This window comes from Bos taurus, chromosome 11 (genome assembly GCF_002263795.3).
Source record: "Bos taurus isolate L1 Dominette 01449 registration number 42190680 breed Hereford chromosome 11, ARS-UCD2.0, whole genome shotgun sequence".
NCBI lineage: Eukaryota > Metazoa > Chordata > Mammalia > Artiodactyla > Bovidae > Bos > Bos taurus.
In genome coordinates, this window is record NC_037338.1 from 21,151,922 (window position 1) to 21,169,536 (window position 17,615).

The 17,615-nt window shown below is 37.2% G+C and overlaps 1 protein-coding gene across 6 annotated transcripts in view; it reads right to left on the reverse strand.

The window, feature by feature from the left end:
- Window positions 1-17,615, reverse strand: part of DHX57 (DExH-box helicase 57) — a 60,360-nt gene that overhangs the window by 6,642 nt on the left and 36,103 nt on the right. For 5 of the 6 annotated variants that reach the window (NM_001206051.3, XM_024999077.2, XM_005212666.5 and 2 more), the window contains 10 exons: window positions 17,419-17,535; window positions 13,164-13,260; window positions 11,939-12,112; window positions 11,159-11,359; window positions 9,737-10,013; window positions 5,570-5,665; window positions 5,401-5,484; window positions 2,812-2,949; window positions 2,096-2,170; window positions 116-250 (listed from right to left, as the gene is read on the reverse strand). In NM_001206051.3, the coding sequence (NP_001192980.1) occupies window positions 116-250; window positions 2,096-2,170; window positions 2,812-2,949; window positions 5,401-5,484; window positions 5,570-5,665; window positions 9,737-10,013; window positions 11,159-11,359; window positions 11,939-12,112; window positions 13,164-13,260; window positions 17,419-17,535 (1,394 nt within the window). Of the gene's footprint in view, window positions 1-115; window positions 251-2,095; window positions 2,171-2,811; window positions 2,950-5,400; window positions 5,485-5,569; window positions 5,666-7,278; window positions 7,338-9,736; window positions 10,014-11,158; window positions 11,360-11,938; window positions 12,113-13,163; window positions 13,261-17,418; window positions 17,536-17,615 lie in introns of those variants that run through there. The other variant, XR_009496295.1, reaches the window with a different exon arrangement.

Genomic DNA, 17,615 nt, shown 5'->3' on the forward strand with positions numbered 1-17,615 from the left:
TGGGTCCACTCAGATTTGGGTCTTTTCAGTAGCTAATACTACAGAACTACACCATCTGTGTTGGTTGAATCTGTGGGTGTGGAACCTGACTGTAAGTTTACCCAGCCATCCTGACCTGATAGTTCACCGATGAAGGGTGAATGTGTACGTATCCATCGTTCTTGGTGACAAACTTCAACTCATCTGATTTTGGCTGCATTCTGACAGCTCCGGTACTGGTCTTCTGAAATTTCCCCTCTGGGCTTTTCACCTAAATAATACATAGTTATGAGAAAAAAAAATATATATGTACTTCCATTGTAGGGTATATCCCGACACAAAACCAATCTTGCTTGAATGCCTTTGCTGTGTCTTCCCTCTCTCTTAGTTTCCTTTTGAAAGCAGTATAAGCATGCTTGCTTTCTTTTTCTACCCATGAAGAAGTGTGGATATAAGTGCGGTAGTCCTGGGTGACTACACACACCAGCCACGTTGGGGAGAAACCATGCTGATGTTTCAGCTGTGCACTGAGCATGGGGGACAGAGATCCTGCTGGCAACACTGGCCAGCAATCCGCTGACACTTCCAATGCCAGTCCAATACTTCCAAATGAATTTTTCAAAACAGTAAAAAAAAAAAAAATTCTATGAATGAATAGATTGTTTCACTTGGAACAACTGAAAAGCTTATGTGCACACCCCCATATTCACTGTAGAAAGTAACAGGACTGTGTAACACAGGGGACAGTATTCAGTATCTTCTAATAACCTATAATGGAAAATAGTCTGAAAAATATATGTAACTGAATCACTGTTCTACACCTAAAACTAACACAATACTCTTAATCAACTATACTTCAGTAAAAAATATACATATACTAGGAAAAATCTCTTGTAATCTCATGATTAAGAAATAACAATATTTGAGAAACACTGTAGTTTTCTATTAGATTTTCATAATATAGAAATGGAGACAAACAAATGATATAAAATGTATACCAAAACTAATATAGGATCATTTTCTGTATTTTCCTAAAACATAATTCTAAATTAGCACCTCACTATAATGACATATAATAATTTAATCAATAAATTCCCTATTATTGGAGTTTAGACCATTCATTCTAGTGCTGTTGATAATTGCAAACGTTCTCCTAGCTGTATCTTTACATAAATATGCAATTATTTTCTCATAATAAATCCTCAGAAATGAAACTGCTATCTAGAAAGGGTGTATCAACTTACACTCTTACCAAGAGTAGAAACATTCATTAAAAAAAATCATCAAATCACAATCACCCAAAGTCCACAGTTTACGTTAGGGCTCACTTTTGTTGTTGTGTATTCCAAGGGTTTGGACAAGTGTGACACATATCTATCATTATGGTATCATGCACAGTATTTTTACTGCCCTAAAAATCTTCTGTGTTAGGCTTATTCATCCTATCCACCCCTGATTTTTTAATTGTCTCCATTGCTTTTATTTTAAAAAATCATTTGGAGAAGTTGCAAATGGTTTCAAAAGCATGCAAGCACTAAGCAAAACTAAGCCATAAATGAATCCACAGATGTCAACTGAGTATATAACAAAAAGTTAATGAGAAGTGCTTCAGTACTCTGACAAATTCACATTCTAAGTTTGACAGGGACGAGATGATCAAACCGCAAGTAAAAGTCCAACAAGTCCATTCAGGTATGGTTTCCAGAAGAGATCACAGATGTCCCATGGCAAAGCACTGACTTGATTTTGTTCTTATCTAATTTTAGTCCAGAGTAGAGGGCATAATGGGAGTTGTAGTAGAATCAGATTTCGACCTAACCCTAGATTAGTTATGCACAGACGGGCTGACAGTGACATTTATGCCCATTTTGAGTTCTGGAGTGTCATGTCATAAGGATTAAAAAGGCACCTTATTTTATATAATGAATGTGTTTTGAAGATTCTATATCTAAACACATTTGGGGAACTGAAGGATTGGAAATATAAACTAAGTTTAAAAGGCTGTGTGTGTGTGTGTGTGTGTCTTTAGATGATTAATGTGAGTGTCTTAACTTACATCTCTCGGCTACAAATCAAACAAACAAGAAGTGGGAGGCCCAGGAAAACATTCTGTTACCTGCACTACATTTGGATACAAAGCAGCACACAGCATTGCTGATATCAACTTGGGGTTCTCAGCATTTGAGTTTGCCTGTGAGAGAAATACAGCATTAATCTTATAAATAATGTGGCTATTTCCATCCGTGCCTTGGAATTTACTATTATATTTCTTTTGACTTCTATCTTAAAATAATCTGAAAAATTATTTCTAAGAAAGCAATCTACTAGACTACATTCACACAGGACCCATTCCAAGAAGCCCATAATTACTTTCAAGATCTCTGCAAAGCAGTTATAAAGCCAGAGTTCCTAAGGATCAGTGGAGAGAAAGATTCTGGTTTGTGAGATGTTCCCAATTTCCAGAAAGTAACTGCACTGAGAGTGACATCAGGTTCATTTTGAATTGTTCTTCCTATAGTTAAATATAAAACTATCCTTGGTTTGGAAAAAGGCTGGTCTGATTAATAAGACTTTATTGGAAAGTCTGTTCTATCTCTGATGGACTCACCAAAAATCAATGTAAATAAAACAAACATAGCAAAAGCAACAAGAAACAGAAAAACCCTTGTTTTTATGAGTGTTAGTTGACATTTGTGGAAAGAAGGAAATCAAGAATGCCACTAACCTATTGTTCCTAGGGCTTAAGTGAAGAAGGCCTACAGATATTCCTCAGGTAATAGACTAAGTATATGGTCATTAAAGAGAAATAAGAGCTAACTGCACACACTTTACCTCTTCTCCTGTGGCATCCAATATACCATCTCCTCCTCCTTGGGCTCTTTTCTCAATTTCCCTTGCTCGGAGTCCCTCCTTAACAAAGCCTATGTCCGATAACAGTTCAGTGAACTGTCGTTTCAGGCTTGCCATTTCCTGAAAAAAGTGGGGAAAGTCTTGAAGCAGAGACACTGACACATCAAAGGCAAGAATGACTACAAAAATGAATTACTTCAGTGGACAGTGGACTCATGGGTTTACCAGACAAGTATGAAGAATATCTTGTCTGTTCATTCCCAGAGGGCAGTTTTCACTTATACAAACCAGCAGACAGAGTAAAACTGTTACATAGAAATTCACAAATTTCAGAAAACCCAAAGAGTATTTAATTGTTAATGATGTTTAAAAAAAAATTGACCAGATTTTGCACAGGTCTGATTTTTTCTGGCAACACTTACAGCCAGAAATGTAGCTTACTGTGTTTGGAACCCTAACTCAAGGTGCTGTGACCCTGTTCATTTTTCCTACTTCCTTTCTGCTGGGGTCCTTATAGTGCCTTCTCTGAGCTTAAAGTGGTTGGTGTCCTCTCTCAATGGATGCAGAATACCCACTTCAGAAACGTTCCCTTTCTCTTATCCTGTGGACTTGCTGGCTCACATTTTCCCCTGGGAATAGGAATACTATTAAGTGGTTTAGATTTACACACTCTTTCTGTAGCTGAGCACAAGTGTGAGAATGAAAAGCACAAACCTGTTTTTGGCTTCTGTTCAAATATTGGCTGTCTATCAGACAACACAGAAGCAGATGACGCCAATCAAAGGAATGGAAAGCTAAGCAATGGTACTCTGTCTCTGATGACAATTTAAGTGTTTTCTTGGACTGTCTCAAGTACAGATGGATAACATGGCAAAAATACAATGGGATTCAAATATCCAAGAGTTCTATTTCACGACAAGCTTTTATTGATATCTTATTAGAACTAATTCTACACTCTAAGCTGGAATTTAGTGAAAAGAAGTAATGGATGAACCTCATAGATCACTGAAAAATCTAAATACAGCCTAAAGAAAAGATTAAATCTAGTAAATATACATAAATATAATTTAAAATATATGTTTTACATTTAAAAGTCTTAAGGACTCAAGGAAATATTTATTATTGTGCTTTACATATAAAATACCTTTAGACCAGTGGTTCTCAACCCTTGCAACATATGAAAATGACTTGTTGAATTCACAACAAGGAGAATAAACAGATGCTCAGGCCCTACCCCTAGAGATCCAAATGTAACTGGCCTGGGGTGGAATTTGGGCATTTTGCATTTTTTTTAAGCTTCCTCAGGTGAATCTAATGTGTGGCCGTGATCGAAAATCACTACTTTTGTTATTCTTAGATTAAAGCCAGAGCCTCTATCTTCTCCAAATGTCTCTTTGTAGTACACCTAAAGGAAGAGTCAGACACGACTGAGCGACTTCACTTTCACTTTTCACTTTCATGCATTGGAGAAGGAAATGGCAACCCACTCCAGTGTTCTTGCCTGGAGAATCCCAGGGATGGGGGAGCCTGGTGGGCTGCTGTCTATGGGGTTGCACAGAGTCGGACATGACTGAAGTGACTTAGCAGCAGCAGCAAAGGCAGAGAAGAAGGAAGGCAAATACTGGGATGTTTTTGAGGTCTCTTACTTCACTGTCAATAAACAAACTCATTCATTCATGCATTCAATGAATTTTACTGGGCATCAACTATGTTCTAAGTAACTCTTCTAGGCAGTGGAGATATAGAACTGAAGAAAACATAAAATCTCTGCTCTGACGGTCCTTATGGCAGAGAGGTAACTAGCTGTCAGGTATGAACATTAGTTTTGTGTTCTATTCCAAAACATCATCTAATATGGAAAGAAAGTCCTTCCACCTCCCTAGCCTCAAAATTTGAGTGACATGGAGGCTCTATAAGTATATACACCGTTATTACTCTGGTTATATTTCATGCTACTATGGAAAGGGGCCTAAAATATTGTCACAACAGAAGACAGAGCCCTGTCTATTATTACACAAAAGATAATAAACCTTTCTTGTGTACTCATTGACAGAGTAGCCTCTGATGGACAGAAGAATTAATAAAGAAAATATGGTTCACCATTTGTTCTTTGGTTTTAGGGAGAAAGTAAGGGGTTTGGGGATGGTCATTGATCCCTTTGAGACTCAATGAAAGCTTTGTTCTCTTTCTCCAGAATAGTGCACGTATGTATAAGGGCGTGACTTTGCAAACAATTTCAGGGGGTTATGGATCCAGGTTAAGGATGTTTGGTATAATCACTGAAAAGAGTGACTTCTAGTAAGCAGTAATCTTCAGAATGGCTACATGCCTGTAGCCTCCACGTAAGTTAAACACAGATTCACTGAGAAGAGGAAAAACGGGTGAATTGAAAGGTTCAGCACAGAAGGCCTGATGTCATAGTTCAGGAGTCTGTTTTACACAGCTGGTGAAGCCAAGCATATTCCAAAAGTAGTATTTTCAATGTCAAGGTAGGACAAGCAAGATAAAGCTGCAGCACCCTCTGGTGCACTACTAAATGAATGGACACAAATCTCCACAGAAACAGCTCACCTGAAGAACTCTTCCTGACAAGAAGTTTTGTCTGCAGTAATTATAACTTGCACGCATACCTTCTTTCATACTTAGCTGCCATCCCTAAATTTTGGAGAAAACCAAAATGTTATTCTGTCTTTAGTGCCAACTCTGGTAATAAACCTCAGCTATTAGATTATATACTTACCTTATATGCTCGTAGAAGGGCCAGATAATCACTGTTTGCAAATGCAAATTCTAGCTTTTTCTGGTTAGCTTCCTCTTTTTTATCCCAGGGAGATACCTAAAGGAAGAAAGCCAGGTTTGAAGGACACATTTTATCCAAGGTTTCAAGTGGCATTTTGCTACTGCTGAAGTCAGATGCTTGGGAAGTGTGTTGTGTGGGTCAGAGTACAAAGTGGGTGACTGGTTAAAAGTAATTATGGTGGTTAAGTGCCAAGCCAACAGTCCTAATTGTCTGTGTGAGTCCGTCTGCCCACTCAAAATGACCTCTCTTGGGTCTTTTACTTTCTAGTGGCAAGATGTCAAAGAGCCACTCATTCTAAAAGCTACATCTAAAATCCAAGATTCTGTTAACTCTGTGATACCTTCATTTTACAGACTCTTTTTCATCTTTTATACTTAAGTCTCCCCTGTTTCTATACCCATAATTCATGCTTTTTCCTCTTAAAAATACAGGTTCTCCTTTTCCCTAGAAGTTAGTGACATTAGCTGAGAACTTAATTTTCACTGCCTTCTTTCACTGTAATATACACACGCATCAATACAAGGTACACATGCATCAATACTAAAGGTACTCATGTATCGATACTAAAGGTACACATGTATCGATACTAAAGGTACACATGTATCGATACTAAAGGTATACATGTATCGATACAAGGTACACATGCATCAATACTAAAGGTACTCATGTATCGATACTAAAGGTACACATGTATCGATACTAAAGGTACACATGTATCGATACTAAAGGTACACATGTATCGATACAAGGTACACATGCATCAATACTAAAGGCACTAGCATGTTGCACTGAGGCCCTAGTATCACACTGACAGTCGATCTAAACCAACTATGGTGCTTCTTTCTAAATTTGTATACCTGCACACCTTTATAGCTAACACAGTAATATTAAAATTTTATTTATTTCTACTTGAAAATAAAATTTCTTCTGTTTTAGGAAGGCTAGTGGGGAAAGGATTACAGTTGGGAATTAATATTATGCTTACAGAACCCAGCAAAGGACAGGTGTTCAGTTTTGGCTAAGGGTGACACCAGTATTTCTAATGAACAATTTCTATATCCCAGTAAAAGAAAACAGCCAATGAGAGGTTATTTAATTATGTGAGAATAGGCAGTGGAGGTCTTGCTCACATCAATACTGACTGCTGCTGAGTAAGCTACATCACCTAGTCTGGTCCTTGGTTTTGTTATCTGCTGTTAAATGAAGGGGCTGAACTAACATCTTTTTGTAGATCTGTGAATTTACAATTCCATGATGTATAACATTAAAATTGAAGAAAATTATTACATCTATCTATTCCCCTATCTATCTGAGATAAGCCCTGGTGAAAATAAAGGCAGAGTGACACTCTATCCAATAACAATAACAATAGTTCATTCTCAGGTCTACATGGAATACTTCTCAGGACAGAGCATATGCTTAGCCATAAAACAAAGATCATAATATGTTTTAAAGGACTAAAATAATACGAAGTATATTCTCTGACCACAACAGAATGAAATTAGAAGTCAGTAATAGGAAAAAATTGGGAAACTCATAGATGCATGGACATTAAACAACACATGCCTAAATAACCAATGAGTCATAGAAGAACTGAAAAGGGAAATTAGAAAATACTTGAAATGAATGAAAATGAAGACACAACATACCAAAACTTATGGGATGCAGCTAAAGCCGTCCGTAGAAGAAAATTTATAGCTGTATATTTCTATATTAAAAAAGAAGAAAGATCTCAAATCAATAACCTAACCTTTCACTTTAAGACACTGGGAAATGAACTAAAACTGAAACAAATGGAAGAAAATAAATCACAGAAATTAGTAAAATAGAGAACAGAAAAACGGTAGGGAAAATCAATGAAATCAAAAGCCGGTTCTCGGAAAAGATCAACAAAATTGACAAACCTTTAGGCAAGCTGATCAAGAAAAAAAGAGAGAAGGCTCAAATTACTAGAATCAGAAATGAAGAGGGACATTACTACCAGGCTCTCAGAAATAAAAAGGACTATAAAATACTATGAATGTTTGTATGTTAATAAGTTAGGTAATTTAGCTGAAATGGACAAATTCCTAGAAAAATGCAAATAACTCAAAAAGAAACAGATAATCTGAATATACCTATAACAAGTAAAGAGGTTGAATTAATTATTAAAAAAACTAACCACAAAGAAAAGCCCAAGTGACTTCACCACTGAATTATATCAAGCATTTAAAGAATTAATTCCTCACAAAATCTTCAAAAAAAAAAAAAAAAAAAAGGTGGCAAGAACACTTTCCAAATTATTACGTGGCCAGTATTACTCTGATACCAAAGCCAGATAAAGACATCACAAGGAAGGAATACTACAGACCAGCATCTCTCATAAATGATATAAAAATCCTCAAAACACTAACAAAAAGAACAAAATTGGAGGACTCACACTTCCTGATTTCAAAACTTACTACAAAACTATTCGAGTTTTGTATTTTGAATTAAGACAGTGTGAAACTGGCATAAGTAAACATATAATTCAATGGAACAGAATTGAGAATCCAGAAATAAAACCATATATTTATGGTTAATTGATTTTTTATAAGATGCAAAGACCATCCAATGGGGAAAGAATAGCCTTTTCAACAAATGGTGACGGGACAGCTGGATAGTCACATGCAGAAGAATGAAGTTGGACTCTTCACATTACATACAAAAGCTAGCTCAAAATGGAGTGAAAACCATAATGTAAGAGCTAAAACTATAAAAACTTTTAGGAAAAAATATACAGATAAATTTTCATTACTTTGGATTTGGCAATGAATTCTTAACCATTACAGCAACAGTTTGAGCAACAAAAAACTAAATAAACTGGAATTCATAAAAATAAAAACTTGTATTTCAAAGAACAGATCAAGAAAGTGAAAAAGGCAAACCACAGTACAGGAGAAAACATTTGCACATCATATATCTGTTAAGGAACTTATATCCAGAATGTATAAAGAATGCTTACCTCAATAATAAAAGGACAAATAACCCAATTTAAAAATGGGCAAACTATCTGAAGACATTTCTTATCAGATATACAAATGGACAAGAAGAAAATGAAAAGATGTTTAATATCATTGGCCATTAGAGAAAAGATCAAAGACCACAAATTCACAGCATGTAGGATAGTTAAAAGAAAACTGTCAGATAATAGTAAGTGTTAGTAAGGATATGGAGAAATTACAATCCTGATAAAATGCTGGTCAAGTGTAAAACGCAGCTACTCTAGAAGAGTCTGGAAGTTCCTCAGAAAGTTAAATAAACAGCTAGTATTTGACCAAATTATTTCACTCCTAGGTCTTACACCTAAGACAAATGAAAACATATGTTCACATAAAAACACGTACATGGAAGTTTATAGCCAAAGGTGGAAACAATCCCAAATGTCCTTCAAGTGCTGCACGGATAAACAAAATGTGGTACACCCACACAAAGGAATATTATTTGGCCATAAAAGGAATGAAGTACTGATACATACTATAACATAGATGAATCTTAAATGCATTATGCTAAGTGAAGAAGTTGATCACAGAACACTATATATTATTTCATTAATATGAAATGTCCAGAAGAGGCAAATCTATGAACACAGAAAGCCAGCTGGTGGTTGCCTGGGGATGGAGGAGATGGGGAGATTGGAGGGAAATAGGAGAGTGATAAATAAGTTTTTTATGAAGTGACAAAAACATTCTAAAACTGACTAGGGTGATGACTGCACGATACTAAAAACTACAGTGCACTTTAAATGGGTGAATTATATTTCAATAAAGCTGATAAAAATGTAGTCCAATGTATTATTGTTTTTTAAAATCATGCAGGGACACTTATTTTTTTATTTTACTATAATGGGCAAGTAAAGGAGATACAGAAAAAGCATATTTATAAATAAGCTGGATCTCTAGTTCTTAATCTACTTGGGGCATGGATTTCTTTGAAGATCTGATAAAAGTTTTAGACATTGTGCCTTGAAAGAGTCACATATAATACACTCAGAGGAAAAATTTTAAGGGGCTCACATAACCATGAAGCACCCCCATGGTTCCCTTAGACACTTATGGACTCAAGCTGAGATGAATGCTGTTTACTTACAAAAGGAGACTTAAAAGCTAAACTGGCAGCAATGGTGAGAGCAGGATCCAAACAGCGGAAGATAGATCCAAAGAGCATTAGTTTGCCGATTCTCACATCTACAGGCAAAGAGGCCAAGTGATACCCTAGAGGGGTCAGTGTTTCGTCTGGAGTTAATGCTCCCAAGTCTCGTAATCGTATTTTTGAGGCACGGAGAGAATCAGCGTGTGGGGGTTCAATGAGCCGAGCGAACACAGACTGGAGATTGTGAGTGCTAAACATCTCTAAAATTTTAATTCTGAAACAAGAAAACAAAACAATTGTCAAGTTTATTTCTGGTGGGATGACACAAAGAAGTAAGCTTCTGCCATGAATGAATAATAATTTATAATTTCCCAAATATATGCTTTTATAAACCAAACAATGTCAATTTAAATAAATTAAAAAAAAAAAAAAAACCTCTTATGTCCTGTACTTCTCCTACCAATAAATTGCAGAAACACTTTCAGATTCTGAAATTTACTGAGATTCAGAATATATTTCTCTCTATAAACTTCCAAAATACTTTTCTCTGTAACAGTGGATTCAAATCACAAAATAACACTGAAAGATCCACCTACTCTCTTTCCCACATCTGAAACTGCATAGCAATTGTTTATGAAATTAACGTGCATTGTGTCCTGCCTGTGGCAGCTCTTGAAAAGCTGTTTTTAAATTATGAATTTAGGTAATTTTTGAAAGAGAAAAATTTAATATGTAAAAAGCTTATTTTACTTACAATTCCTTTACATTTATACTAATGTAATAGAAGGACCTCAAAATATACCAATTGGATAAAAGAAGAGCATAATATCTTTGTATAAGCAACTTTTTTCCCTTTGGGGTAACATTTTATGGGCATTCTCTCTCAAAATAATGACTTGGTCAAAGGGCATGGATAGCTTTAGAGTTCTTATATAATGCTATGCAAATTTTCAGAAAGGCTGAACCAAAGCTTTTCCAGCTTCAGTAACCTCAATTATTCATTCATTCGCTACATTCTATTTTATGATATTTGTTCTTGTTTGTTCACCAGGTAAATAATGGTGTTTCAAGTTGCTTTTGTTCACTTTGTTCTAACTGATAATGAGGGTGCAGATTTTCCCCTGTGATGATTTAATATTGGTGCTGCCCTAGCAGAAATTTCTTGGTAAGTTAGATTACTTTCTTGATTTATAAGTGTTATTCTTAAGCTCTATTTTAAGGCCATCCTCTGCAATGCAAGAAATCTTGATGTGAAGCAATATGGTAAAGGCAACACTGAAGAGCTCTTTGCAAATGAATGAGTTCGTCCAAGTGCACGCTTGGCAAAACATCTTGTACTAAAAAAAGAAAACATGGAACGTAGGGTGAGAAACACTGGGACCTTTCAGAAGCAGGACACGAGCGAGGACCAACGTGTACCTCAGACAGAGCTGTTCCAATGGCACTCTTTGTATTTCTGGTAGCTGCTGCTTTAGAAGTTGGTGATTAAAGTGATGGCTGGTGAATAAATGGAAGCAGACCCCAGACGCTACACGACCTGCTCGACCTTTTCTTTGCAGGGCATTGGCTTGAGAGACAAAAGTATCCTCTAAACTTTCCATCCCTTTGCTGGCATCATATCTATAAAGTAAAAGAAAAGGTAAAAAGGAGTTACTTTATAAAAATGTGGCCAAGATTTTATTTGGTATGGACAGATCAGATGAACTGCTCTACTTCTGTTGAAGGACAGCGTCCCCGCGTGTTCTGGGATAGTTGAGTGCTAAGTGTTCATTTAAATGGCTTCTTTAGTATATACCACATTCAGGTTTTTTATTCAACTTAAAAAAAATAACGTCCCATTTAATTTTTTTAAATGGGACGTTTTGATATATGCACACTTCGTGAAATGATTACCAATCTTTTGGTAATTAACATATCCATCACCTCCCATACCAATTCTTTTTACAAGTACATGTAAAGCATATGAATGAAAAAAGAAAAATAATTACTTCTAAGGTAAAATTTTAAACTTTCACCTCTGTTTGGGAGGGAATGTAAGATTCATGGCCCTAGCTATAGAAACACTCATATATCTACAGAGTTTGCATAAAGATTTTTCAAACAGTAATCTACGTAGCTTAATAGCATTAGCCTTTAACACCTGTGCTGCTCCAATTGCGGCATCTTTAGCCCCTCTTTTACATCACCAAAAGAGAATACCTCTTTTCTTTCATTTTCCCAGAATCAATGACATAGACAACATCATCGATGGTTATGGATGTCTCAGCAATATTGGTGGAAATTATAATCTTAGTTACACCCATAGGAGGTTTTACAAACACAGCCTGCTGCTCTTCACTGGATAAAGACGAATGAAGTGGGTGAATAACACATCTAAAAAAACAAAAAAACAAAAACATATTGAGTGTTCTAGCACAAAACACTGAAATCAGGTTATAACGGGTGGATTTCTATGAAAGCAATATGACTCCCAAAACGAGCAGCTTCTCTACAACCTGTCCTCAAGATCCAAGTCTTCTAAGTGAAAAGGCTTTTCCTGACCCTTACAAAGTACTTACTGAGTTCTATGAACTAAAAACCTTGCATCAACTTGGGAAAAACTGGAGTGTAATTCAGTAGTAAATAATTAATAAGAATAAATAGTTGATATTCTACAAGTAACCCAAGCCCAGCACACACTAACCAAACAAGAATTTTTTTTCCCTATGCTTAATTCCAGAGAGAGAGCGAGACAGTTGTGTATGCTAAGAAACTTCATTCTTCTATTTCTAGGGGGTGTTCATCTGTCAAATAGCTGTCCCCTTAGTTACGAAGATATACCCAGAGTTTTCTGCTATTGGAAGAGGAACCACTGAAAATCATTTTTTCTCAAAATGGTAGTATTTCTTTGTTGTTATTAACACTGGCTTCTTTAATCCCTGGTATTTGGCAACTGAAATAGCAGTTGACCACTGAACAATCCAGGGATTAGGGAAAGCCAATCCTCTGTGCAGTCAAAAACCCACATATAATTTATAATCAGTCCTTTATTACGCAGTTCCTCTGTACCTGTGGTTCTGCATCCATGGATTTAACCAACTACAGATCATGCAGTACTACAGTATCTACCATTGACAAAAAAATCCATGTATAAATGGATCTGTGCAGTTGAAACCCATACTGTTCCAGGGTTAACTGTACATGCAATTTTGCTGAGATACTATGCTAAGTGAAGAGAAACATTTTTATATAATGGAATAGAGATATGAGTTGACTTCCTGAAACAAACTGCTTTGTGTATTCCCAGCTGGCATAAACAAACATATTCTTGAGGAGTGACACCAGGATCTAAAGAGGGTGATGACAGTCAAAGAGATCTTTCTGGTAATTCCTTTTCACATATAACTGCAGTAGATGATTAAGAATATAAAAAACAATTACTTACCGATTACTACGTCTATTGTTGAAAAGAGAATTAGACTGGAGCTGTTCATACAGCATTTTGATTTCTGCTAGTCCCGGTAAAAATACAAGTATAGCACCTGGGTATATAAAAAGAGTTGGACCATAAAAAGGCTAAGCCCTGAAGAATCGACACTTCTGAACTGTGGTGCTGGGGAAGGCTCTTCAGAGTCCTTTGGAATGCAAGGAGATCAAACCAGTCAATCCTAAACGAAATCAACCCTGAACATTCACTGAAGGACTGATGCTAAAACTGAAACTCCAATAATTTGGCCACCTGATGAGAAGAGCCGACTCATTGGAAAAGAACCTGATGCTGGGAAATTTTGAAGGCAAAAGGAGACGGGAACAATAGAGCATGAGATGGTTAGGTGATTAGATAGCATCACAGACTCAATGGACATGAACTTGAGCAAACTCCAGAAGACAGTGAAGGACAGGGAAGCCTGGCTTGCTGCAGTCCATGGGGTTGCAAAGAGCCAGACACGACTTAGTGACTGAACAACAACGTATAAAAAGAATCAACCTGATAGATGCGAAAAAGAAAAACTATTATGGATTATAATTTTAAATGAAAATGTAATCTGAGACTTTTTCACCATCAATTTTCTCTTCTTTGTAAAGTGAAAGTCACTCAGTCATGTCCGACTCTTGTGACACCTTGGACTGTAGCCAGCCAGGCTCCCCTGTCCATGGAATTTTCCAGGCAAGAATAATGGAGTGGGTTGCTATTTCCTACTCCATGTCTTTGTAAAGTCCCTGGGGAATTAAGTGGAAAACGAACTTGTAAAATATATTTTCTGACTTAATAACTAAAAAATGAATGAGGTATTTATCTTTCTAAAACAGAAAAAAATACGTGTAGAAAAATATAATGCCTTACATTACATAAGAATCATTAGCAAAGCTTTTTAAACATACTTCTTCAATGTACTGGCTCTGACATTCTCTTTCTATAGAAAGAGTCATCCTTCTAATCTTATAAGACAGGAAGACTCTTCTCTACATTACTAAGTAAAATCCATAAACATTTCACTGGAAATGAGAAAAAGGAGCTATAACTGGCCAACCAATCTGGTAATCTAAATTCAGATACATGTTGAAGAGGCCATACAGAAATTAACCATGCCATAAATATGTCTTATGGGTTTTAAAATTTTACATTGAAGATAATAAACAGTGATAACTGATTATAGTGTATTTCTGTGTTAAGAACAGTCACTCAGCAATAGACATGTTTTGTGCTTCATTCAGAGAGGAAACTGACACTCTTCAATAGCCCCTCCTTTAATCTCACAAATACTTATTGGGTACCTTTGTCAGCTCTGTGCTAGGTATAATGGAAGGTAAAACAAAGATCTACCTACAACGAACTCATGACCAATTATTTATCATGCTTATTCTCCCCACAAAATAAATAAGGAAACTAAATTATTACAAAAATTGAAGTGAGAAGGACAAAAGACATCTTTCAGTGTTCATTCTAATACTTCATAGTTTACAAAGAATGTTCATACGGATTATCTCCATTTGATCCTCATAACCACCTGTTAAGAAGAGTATTAGTACCCTTAAGGTGACCAAGTCACACAGTCAGGTAACAGAGCTTAATAGGAAGGGTGTGCGAACACAAATATGGGGTTTCTGGTACCAGATCTATGCTCTTTCCATTACATACACCATGCTTCACTCTATTAAAGTAACACAAAATTTAAGAGTGGTAAAATAATCTATATGTAATGGGAAAAAACTGTATATTTCTATGTGCCTTTGATCTGCTCTGCACTCATGGCTTGGCCATCAGTATCAAGGTTATCTTTAATATTCACAATATGTCACCAACTGCCTAATCACTACATCAACTTTACTTTGAATTCAGATAACTTTCCAACATTTATTTTTGATTGCTATGCTTTACTTTTTTCAATAATAGTCTTTTCCTTTGGGATGAAATAAGATATTTAATCCAGTGATAATGCATTAACCAACACTGGCTATTTGCCAAGAAGTGAGAAACAAGGCACTTCAATAATTCTGTGTGTTTCACATGTTTCTTTAGAAAATACCATTAATGATTAAAATCCAGGCAGAAGAGGGCAGTCACTAAACACTGTGTAAATGAAAAAGTTGGCTTAAAGCTCAACATTCAGAAAATGAAGATCATGGCATCTGGTCCCATCACTTCATGGGAAATAGATGGGGAAACAGTGGAAACAGTGTCAGACTTTATTTTGGGGGGCTCCAAAATCACTGCAGATGGTGACTGCAGCCATGAAATTAAAAGACGCTTACTCCTTGGAAGAAAAGTTATGACCAACCTAGATAGCATATTCAAAAGCAGAGACATTACTTTGCCAGCAAAGGTCCATTTAGGCAAGGCTATGGTTTTTCCAGTGGTCATGTATGGATGTGAGGGTTGGACTGTGAAGAAAGCTGAGCACCAAAGAATTGATGCTTTTGAACTGTGGTGTTAGAGAAGACTCTTGAGAATCCCTTGGACTGCAGGAGATCCAACCAGTCCATTCTAAAGGAGATCAGCCCTGGGATTTCTTTGGAGGGAATGATGCTGAAGCTGAAATTCCAGTACTCTGGCCACCTCATGTGAAAAGTTGACTCATTGGAAAAGACTCTGATGCTGGGAGGGATTGGGGGCAGGAGGAGAAGGGGATGACAGAGGATGAGATAGCTGGATGGCATCACTGACTCGATGGACGTGAGTCTGGGTGAGCTCCAGGAGTTGGTGATGGACAGGGAGGCCTGGCGTGCTGCGATTCATGGGGTCGCAAAGAGTTGGACAGGACTGAGCGACTGAACTGAACTGATTCATTCTTAAAGAGTTTATATTCTACTAAAGGAGACCATTAGTAAGCAGAACTACAATTTTGGATAGTGTTAAAAGTACTATAATAAAAATGAAACCCATTTTTGGGTATTATGATAGAGCGAGGGGAGAGACAACAGATAGGGTGGTCAGAGAAGACTTCTCTGAAGAGAAGACATTTGATGGAAACCTGACTGATGTGAAAGATCCAGTTATGAGATCTGGGGATTCATTCATCCTGGGGGTAAGGGGCTACAGATGAGGTAAGAGGGCCACTAAGAAGACAGTGAGCAAGGCAACAGTAGGGATTGCCCTGTGTTATTAACAGGAGGAGGAGGAGTAATAACAGTCATAATAATAATGATGATAAATAGACTAGCATAATTTTAATACTGTTAGGGGCAGTAGCTACTGGGCATTAATTATATACCAGGCACTGTGCTAAGTGTTTTATATATGGTTTCTTTTAATCCTCAAAATAGAGGATTTATTATTGTCTTTGTTTTACCATGGGGCTTCCCTGGTGGCGCAGAGGTTAAAGCATCTGCCTGCAATGTGGGAGACCTGGGTTCTATCCCTGGGTCAGGAAGATCCCCTGGAGAAGGAAATGGCAACCCACTCCAGTATTCTTGCCTGGAGAATCCCATGGACAGAAGAGTTTGATGGGCTAAAGTCCATGGGTCGCAAAGAGTTGGACACGACTGAGCGACTTTACTTTCACTTTCACTTACTTTTCTTTACCACAAGGAGCCTGAGGCATAGAAAAGATAGGGGCTTTATCATCCAAGGTTACAGAGTAGACAACAGGAAGTTTAACAAATTCTCCAAAGTCTGTTCTCTTGACCCCATGGTCCTGTGGTCTCCAACTGTCGAGTCTTCATGTGACTCAAACACTCATTACCAGATTCCCATTTAGCCAGGGACTCCCAGATGGTGCAGTGGTAAAGAATCTTCCTGCCAATGAAGGAGACGCAAGAGATGTGGGTTTGATCCCTTGGTTGGGAAGACCCCCTGGAGGAGGAAATGGCAACCCACTCCAGTATTCTTGCCGGGAAAATTCCACAGACAGAGGAGCCTGGTGGGCTTCAGTTCAGGGGTTGCAAAGAGTTAGACATGACTGAGCGACTGAGCAGGCACGCACAGAGGCAAATGAGTGTTGAATACGCAGACACCTAGGCTTCTTTTTAGCCTTCTTCCTTTTGGATTTCATATTGTTAATGTCCTTTTACTCAAGTGGGTAAAAGGTAAAATTTCCCCCTGAAAAATCTAATAAGGAACTTTACAACAACTGGGGATGGAAAGGTGAAGAAAACTGGGGTGAGGGCTCCAGGAAGACAGGTTGTCCCCACAAACCCCCATGTCAGGAAGGAGGGTCCCTGCCCTTGGCCGGCTCACGCTTAAGACAAACAACAGTTACCTGGAGGGTAGGAGTGCTTTCCGTCCACAATCCACTCTAACAAGGCCTCGATTAATTCAAGATTAACCTTTTCAAAATCCATAACGGACATTGTTTTGATGACTGATTTGCTAACTCCTGCAAGAAAGGTAAAAATAATAAAGATATTAATAGTTTCATGCCTTATTGAAGAAAACATGCCTGGGAACTAGGTGTAT